This window comes from Plecotus auritus, assembly GCF_963455305.1.
Source record: "Plecotus auritus genome assembly, chromosome: 9".
Lineage (NCBI taxonomy): Eukaryota > Metazoa > Chordata > Mammalia > Chiroptera > Vespertilionidae > Plecotus > Plecotus auritus.
The window spans coordinates 112921713-112931080 of NC_137783.1; the positions used below are offsets into that span (position 1 = coordinate 112921713).

General features: G+C 38.1%; 1 protein-coding gene across 1 annotated transcript; it reads left to right on the forward strand.

Moving 5' to 3' along the window:
• Nucleotides 1-8417: 8417 nt before the first annotated feature.
• Nucleotides 8418-9368, forward strand: LOC308233359 (olfactory receptor 51F2-like; the record flags this gene model as incomplete). The annotated part of the gene is made up of 1 exon (XM_080640284.1): nucleotides 8418-9368. One exon carries the CDS (start codon nucleotides 8418-8420, stop codon nucleotides 9366-9368), a length of 951 nt encoding a protein of 316 aa, XP_080496410.1.

Here is a 9368-nt window from a genome sequence, read left to right on the forward strand (position 1 = left end):
GCATCACCCTAATACCAAAACCAGATAAAGACAACACAATGAAAAAGAATTACAGGCCAATATCCCTCATGAACATAGATGCCAAAATCCTCAACAAAATTCTAGCAAATCGGATCCAGCAGTAATCAGAAAGATCATACACCATGACCAAGTAGGATTTATCCCAGGAATGCAACGATGGTACAATATCCGCAAATCAATTAACGTGATACATCACATAAACAAATTGAGAGATTAAAAATCACATAGTCATATCAATTGATGGAGAAAAAGCATTTGACAAAATCCAACACCCTTTCTTGATAAAAACTCTCAACAAGGTGGGAATAGAAGGATCATACCTCAACATAATAAAAGCTATATATGATAAACCCACAGCTAACATCATACTCAATGGGCAAAAACTAAAACCATTTCCCCTAGGAACAGGAACAAGGCAGGGATGCCCACTCTCACCACTCCTGTTTGACATAGTACTGGAAGTATCAGCCATTGCAGTTAGACAAGGAGAATAAATAAAAGGCATCCAAATTGGAAAAGAAGAAGTAAAGCTGTCCTTATTTGCAGATGACATAATATTGTACATAAAAAACCTGAAAGACTCCATAAAAAGACTAACAGACTTTATTAATGAATTGGCAATGTAGCAGGATACAAAATTAACGCCAAGAAATCTAAGGCATTTCTATACACCAATAGTGAACTTATAGAAAGAGAGACTAAAAAAGCAATCCCATTTACCATGGCACCAAAAAAATTAAGATACCTAGGAATAAACTTAACCAAGGAGGTAAAAGACCTATACGCGGAAAACTTCAGGACACTGACAAAAGAGATAGAGGAAGATGTAAACAGATGGAAGAACATACCATGTTCATGGATTGGTAGAATCAACATCATTAAAATGTCCATACTACCCAAAGCAATCTATAGATTCAATGCACTCCCCATTAAAATACCAACGGCATATTTCACAGACCTAGAAAGAACTCTCCAAAAATTCATCTGGAATTAAAAAAGACCCCAAATAGCCACAGCAATCCTGAGAAAGAAGAATAAAGTAGGAGGGATCTCAATACCAGATTTCAAGCTGTATTACAAAGCCACTGTCCTCAAAACAGCCTGGTACTTGCACAAGAATAGACATATAGATCAATGGAATAGAATAGAGAATCCAGATATCGACCCAAACCACTATGCGCAATTAATATTTGACAAAGGAGGCATGAACATACAATGGAGTCAAGACAGTGTCTTCAATAAATGGTGTTGGGAAAATTGGACAGATACATGCAAAAAAATGAAACTAGATCACCAACTTACACCATACACAAAAATAAACTCATAATGGATACAGGACTTAAACATAAGACAGGAAACCATAAAAATACTAGAGGAATCCACAGGCAGCAAAATCTCAGACATATGCTGAAAGAACTTCTTCACTGATACTGCCCCTAGGGCAACGGAAGCCAAAGAGAAAATAAACAAATGGGACTACATAAAAATAAAAAGCTTTTGCATAGCAAAAGAAACCATCAACAAAACAACAAGAAACCCCACTGTATGGGAGAACATATTTGCAAATGTTATCACTGATAAAGGTTTAATCTCCAACATCTACTGGCAGCTTATACAACTTAATAAAAGGAAGATAAATGATCCAATAAAAAAATGGGCAACCGACCTAAATAGAATCTTTTCAAAAGAAGACAGAAGGCCATGAGACACATGAAAACATGCTCAAAGTCACTGATTATTCGAGAGATGCAAATCAAAATGACAATGCGATACCATCTCACACCTGTCAGAATGGCTATCATCAACAAATCAACAAACGACAAGTGTTGGCGAGGATGTGGAGAAAAAGGAACCCTCATGCACTGCTGGTGGGAATGCAGACTGGTGCAGCCACTGTGTAGAACAGTATGGAGTTTCCTCAAAACACTGAAAATGGAACTCCCCTTTGACCCAGTAATCCCACTCCTAGGAATATATCCTAAGAAACTGGAAACACCAATCAGAAAGGATATATGCACCCCTATGTTCATAGGAGCACAATTTACAATAGCTAAGATTTGGAAACAGCCTGGGTGCCCGTCAGCAGATGACTGGATCAGAAAACTATGGTACATCTACACAATGGAATACTATGCTGCCATAAAAAAGAAGGAATTCTTACCATTTGTAGCAACCTGGATGGAATTGGAGAACATTATGCTAAGTGAAATAAGCCAGTGAATGAAAGAAAAATATCACATGATCTCACTCATTTGTGGATAATGAAAAACATTATAAACTGATGAACAAAAAGATAGATACAGAGGCAGTAAAGCATCAAAAAGACTGTCAAATTACAGAGGGAAGGTTAGGGAGAGGTGGGGGAAATTAGAGATCAACCGAAGGACTTATATGCATGCATATAAGAGTAACCAATGGATGCAAAACATTGGGGGTGTGGGTATGTATGGGAGTGGGGTGGGGGAAACAATGGTAAGATAGGTACACATATAATACTTTAATAAAAAAAATAAATAAAAATAAATACCTCTCTTTTTCTCTCTTCCTCTCTCTAAGACCAATAAACATATCCTCAGGTGAGGATTAAAAAACATATTCAAAAAATTATTTAAAAATCTAGCAATTCTATAGAAAGCCAATCTATCAATAAAGTATAGGATCTAAGAAAATATATTCTTTGAGACAAGCAGGAACACAGAAAATTTATCATTTTCTGCATCCATTTCTTTTTCCTGAATAAAACTGTTTTATGTGCTTCAGCGAAATGAAACAGATATCCAGTAAAGTTCAACTATTGCTAACCAAGTATGAGTGGAAATTACTCAGGGGTGCCATGTAAAGTAATTCAGAACTTAGAACTCAGAAGTTCAGAACCCAGACCTCATCCCGGACATAATGAATTAGAATTTTCATTTTAATAAGGTCTTGAGGTTATTTGTAGAGTCACTAAATTTTGCAAACGTTTAACTACCATTCTGAGTAAATAGCAGTAAGTCATGAGTGGAATGATGAAGAAAGCCTGTCTTTATCCTGCTAGCAGGCAAAATGGAAGATAATTTGAATTTCAGAGAAAACAGAAAGTGGTTTTAGAAATCCCTGATCCAGCCCTAACTGGTTTGGCTCAGTGGATAGAGTGTCGGCCTGCGGACTGAAAGGTCCCAGGTTTGATTGTGGTCTAGGGCATGTACCTTGGATGCGGGCACATCCCCAGTAGGGGTTGTGCAAGAAGCAGCTGATCGATGTTTCTAACTATCCCTCTCCTTTCCTCTCTGTAAAAAAATCAATAAAATATATTAAAAAAGAAAAAAGAAATCTACTATCCATTATAAATGAAATGAAAAAGTGATATAATTGAATCATGTACAAGGAAAGAACCTATTTTATTTTGATGAATAGATGCTTCCTTTAATAGAGATATGGGTTTAGTGATTTAGGATGATATACATGTATTCCTTTTTTAGTTACAGGAGAAAATGTCAAAGTCATATACTAGAGGCCTGGTGCACAAAATTCGTGCACGGGGGCGGGGTGTCCCTCAGCCCAGCCCACACCCTCTCCAATCTGGGACCCCTCGAGAGATGTCCGACTGCCCGTTTAGGCCCAATCTCTCCGGGATTAGGCCTAAACGGGCAGTCGGACATCCCTCTCACAATTCAGGACTGCTGGCTCCCAACTGTTCGCCTGCCTGCCTTCCTGATTGCCCCTAACCACTTCTGCCTGCCAGCCTGATCACCCTCTAATCACTCCCCTGCCAGCCTGATTGATGTCTAACTGCTCCCCTGCCAGCCTGCTTGCCCCTAACTGCCCTCCCCTGCAGGCCTGGTCCCTCCCAACTGCCCTCCCCTGCTGGCCATCTTGTGTTGGCCATCTTGTGTCCACATAGGAGCAGGATCTTTGACCACATGGGGGCAGCCATCTTGTGTGTTGGAGTGATGGTCAATCTGCATATTACTCTTTTATTAGATAGGATAGAGGCCTGGTGCATGGGTGGGGGCCAGCTGGTTTGCCCTGAAGTGTGTCCCAGATCAGGGTGGGGGTTCCCTTAGGTTGTGGGGCGGCCTGGGCAAGGGGCCTGTGGTGGTTTGCAGGCCGGCCATGCCCTCCGGCGACCCAAGCAGAGGCCCTGGTATCTGGGGTTTATTTATCTTCTACAATTGAAACTTTCTAGCCTGGAGCAGAGCCAAGCCTTCTGCTTGTTCCGTGGTGGCAGCCATTTCTGTTGGGATTTATGTATCTTCTATAATTGAAACTTTGTAGCCTTAAGCGGAGGCCTGGGCCTGCCAGGGTGTGTTGAAAGCTTGGCTTCCTCCATTGCTGGGGAAACCCAAGCCTCCCTCCTGCTCTCTCTGTGGCTGTAGCCATCTTGGTTGGGTTAATTTGCATACTCCCTCCTGATTGGCTGGTGGGCATGGCTTGTAGGTGTAGCAGAGTGATGGTTAATTTGCATATTACTTTTTTATTAGATAGTACTAGAGGCCCGATGCACAAAATTCATGCAAGAGTAGGCCTTCCTTCCCCCAGCGGCTGGCACCGGCTTCCCTCAGGCAACTGGGACCCGGGCTTCCCTCAGTTTCCTGCAGGCACCCGGGACCTGGGCTTCCCTTGCAGCCCTGGCTTCTTCTGTAAGGTTGTCCAGAAGGATGTTCTGTCTAATTAGCATTTATGCTTTTATTATTGTAAATTTTATTATTGTTTCACTCAGATTTTAAATTTGGCTAATTTCTATAGTCCTATTTTCTAGAAAAGAAACTTTTTGAATTCTTTCAGTTGGCAGCAGCTCCACCTTTTTATAGGGTCCTCACAATCTGAGTAAATTGCAGTAAGTCGTGAGTGGGATGATGAAGAAAGCCTGTCTTTATCCTGCTAGCAGGAAAATGGAAGATAATTTGGATTTCAGGTAAAACAGAAAGTGGTCTTAGAAAACCATGATCCATTATAAATGAAACGAAAAGTTGAAATAATTAACTCATGTACAAGGGAAAAATCAATTTTATTTTGATGAATAGATGCTTCCTTTAATAGAGATATGTGCTTAGTGATTTAGTATGATATACGTGTTGTGTAATGTTTGTTTAAGCCTATTTCAATAAAAATTTATTTGCTTTACAGTTCAAACAACTGAAATACAAATACACAATATTTAATCTTAGCTCTAAGGCTGTATATGAATTCATATATCTTTTCCAGGAAAATATTATACTCTTGGTGACTAAATTTGGGAATAGAAAAAGAAGAGGAGGAAAGTGTAAGGACATTTCTTGCCTGCACCTTACACGGCAGTAAATAAAAACTTAAAGTTAATGGATAAAAAAAAGAATGTTTATATTAATTAAAAATAATATAAAGATAATAAAAACAATTAAAAGTGAGATGGTAAACATATTATGTAGACCTGCTTTAGTCTGGTGTGGTGAACCTCCAGGGAAATTCTAGTTCTCACTCTAGGATCATGCTGCTCATCTGATTATAATATCTTCAAACCCCAAGGTCTCTTGGCAGCTGGACTGGGTGAATTCTGGGCTCTTTACAGAAAACCAGATCCAAGAGCCACCCACATATATACTTGGCTGGCAGATTGTGGAAAGAAGCTCTCCCTTTGTTGGGAGCCAGGTATGATGCTAGGGCCAGAAACAGCAGACCAAGAGGAGGGAATGGTGAGAGCAAACCTGGAGGACAAGGCATGGGAAGTGGGAGGCAGGTACTTAGTGGCAAAGGACTGTAAATCAGAGGTAGAAGAAGAGAGACATTGGGGAGAGGGATTCACAGTGACAGGCTGAAGCAGAAGGTTATGAGAATTAGTGAAAGATCACTAAGCAGCTTGCAAACAAACATTTCTTTCCAGGAGAAAATGTCAAAGTCAGTCAAGTCAAGGAAGTAGAGTAAATTTTTATGATTCTGTGTTACCTAAATTTGACATTTCTTATATATTTTATTGTTGTCTCACTCAGTTTTTAAAGTTGGCTGATTCCTATATCCCTATTTTCTAGAATTATAAACTATTTTAGTTCTTTCACTTGGCATCAGCTCCACCTTTTGCAGGATCATCACAGTCTGAGCTCTCTGATAGCTTTCTTATTAGAACCCATTTATATTTCGAAAGAAGGACTTCAAATACATCTTCGCATTTGACCATTACAGAAACAGCTGGAAATAGGCAGAGCAGAGATATTTTTAAAGTTTAAGGTTTATAGATGAGGAATCTTAGATGGGAATGGGCCAACAAGGCCCTACCTCCTGTCAGTGTTGGGAGTGAGGACTATGACTTTCATCTGCTGGACCAGAATAGTACATCCTGGTGGCCACCATGTCCTTCATGCCCAAAACCTCTGGACACAGAAATCTATTTGATATTTTTGTTTCCTGCTCCCAACTCCCTTCCATCTATCAAACCACATACTGTCCTCAAACTAAAACAGACACAATCTATTTAAAGCAAATGTAACAGCATTGTTTGGTCTTGGTCTTCTAATGCATGTACATAGCATGCTACACTTCTGATTTTGTTACAGATATCTTTTGCAATCAGTAAGTATTTAAGTTTGATGTGGTATTCTGTATCAATCGTTTACTTAATGGCTTTAATTTCATCTTATTTCTAAAGGGATTCCCTAAAAGAGTCATAAATGCATTTTCTCTTATTCTAATATAATTATAGGGGTTTTGTTTTGCCTTGAAATTCTTAATCTAAATGCAGGAATGTGGAAAATAGGGATCTTTATAGTTTTATAAATTGTTAGCCAATTGATTAACCATCATTTTATCACATATCAGTTCTTTTTTCCTAGTGTTATCATCATCATATTCTTTATCCTTATTTATACCTTTTTTTTGAAACTATTCTGGGATTATTGGTGGCTTTTCCTGTCATTGTAATTTTTTCTCTGCTGAATTTAATTTCTTGGACTGGTTTGGTGATTGAGATTTTCCTATAAAATTATCCATTTTGTGTCTCTTGCAAATAAAGTATTATACTTATGCATCTATTCCACTGTATTTACCTTTAAAATTTATCATATAGTTAACCATGCTTTTTCTATCTTTCTTGACCATTCTGGAAAAGAAATGCACATATTTTCTTTTTAAGTAATTAACTTTGGTTTTTATTGTTAACTCATTTATTTGTGCTTTTTATTTTTGTTATTTGCCTTTTTTGACATTTATTTAAATATTTCCTAGCATCTTATATTGAAAGCTTACAAAAATAGTATTTTGAATCCTTGTTTTCCAATAAATCTCTATCTTTCATGCTATCAATTGCACTCCAATATGTTACCTCACAAGTTATGATATGTGGTTTTGTCATTTTTATTTAGTTTAAAAGATTGTTTTTCTCATTTATATTTTCTGGCATAGAGAAGATTTTTAATAAATGGATGTTGTTATTGCTTTGCAGCCCTTGTTATTTTGTATTTATAATAAATTAATATTATTTGTAGGTTAATTTAATAGTCCAGTATAATATCTGAAGGAGATTATTTTGTGTTTAAATAAGAATAGGTAGAATAAGAAAGAGAGATATTAGGAAAGACTTGGTAATTAATTGGCATGGTGACCAGTAGAAACATATGAGTACAAAACTCCCAGAGCCTTGAATTAGATAATTGGTTAATTTTTGTGAAAATTATAAGCTTTGCATAGAATCTATAGGAGTAAGAACAATTATAGGGGAAAATGACCAATTTGGTTTTGAATAGAGTGAATTTGATTTATCCATGAGAAATCCATATGGCAAGTCCAGAAGAAAGTTCTATTTTCAGAAACCTGGAAACCAGAGATAGTTTTCAGATATTTTTTAAATTTTGTCATTAAATAAGTAAAAGATGAAACTGTGAAAATGGGAAAAATAATTATTTAAATGTCTTGAGAATGGACAAATGGCAGATCCTTAAAGGATTTCATATTTAAGGTTCTTGGGGGCAAAATTAAACCAAAAAAAGAAGTTTATGGATGGAGCTATACTTATTTTTTTTAGGGTGGTTCTTTGGACTACTCTATTATCACATATATAAACATGTGTGTCTTGAGGATGTCTTTGACATTTTTCTGGACATATCCCAGGTAAAATCTAATAATATCTACATTATAAATGAGACTTGATTTTTTGGTGCTTTATTCCAGGATTAGTAATTTACTTAAATACTGGAAATGAGACTTTTCATCATATTGTTTAGGTAATCTACTGGGGGCTTTTATAGTCAGGGATGATTTAATTGTAATGTTTGATTTCACCAAAAAGAATTACAGACTTAAGAAAATTTTAAGTAGTATAATATGGAAATTCTCTCTTCTCAACAAGTGAGTCTCAGAGTACCACTATGATGTTCTAAGTGATAAGCTATGTATTCATTATGTCATATTCAATTATTCAAATATCTCTGTCTTCTCAGTCTCTCACTATGTTGGTCCACAACAATACCAGTGATCAGCTTCTGACCTTCCTCCTGACGGGTATCCCAGGCTTGAGAGCAGTCCAGGCCTGGATCTCCATCCCTTTTTGTCTCCTCTATGTCATCGCCCTGTCTGGGAACAGCATGATCCTCTTTGTGGTCCTCCATGAGCAGAGCCTGCATGAGACCATGTATTATTTTCTCTCTATGCTGTCAGCTACAGACCTGAGCTTGTCCCTCTGCACACTTTCCACTACCCTTGGTGTCTTCTGGTTTGAAGCTCGAGAGATCAGCTTAAATGCCTGCATTGCTCAGATGTTCTTTCTCCATACATTTACTTTCATGGAGTCTGGGGTTCTGCTGGCCATGGCCTTTGATCGTTTTGTAGCCATCTGTGACCCACTGAGATACACCATCATCCTCACCAATGCCAGGATAGCCCAGATTGGGGTGAGCATTTTGATAAGGAATGTTGCTGTCATGTTGCCCGTTGTGCTTTTTGTCAGGAGGTTGTCCTTTTGCAGTTCTGTGGTCCTTTCACATTCTTACTGCTACCATGTTGATCTCATTCAGCTCTCATGCACAGACAACAGAATCAATAGCATCCTTGGCCTGTTTGCACTCTTCTCTACGGCAGGATTTGACTGCCCTTGCATCTTGCTTTCCTATGTCCTGATCATCCGATCTGTCCTTAACATTACTTCCTCAGAGGGGCGGTGGAAAGCCTTCAACACCTGCATATCCCACATCAGTGCTGTTGCCATATTCTACATTCCTCTCATCAGCTTGTCACTTGTTCATCGCTATGGACATTCAGCACCCCCATTTGTCCACACCATCATGGCTAATATTTTCCTGCTCATCCCTCCAGTGCTCAACCCTATCATCTACAGTGTGAAGACTAAGCAGATTAGAAAAGCTATTGTTAAAGTCTTAATTCAGAAGCAGCTGCAAATCTAA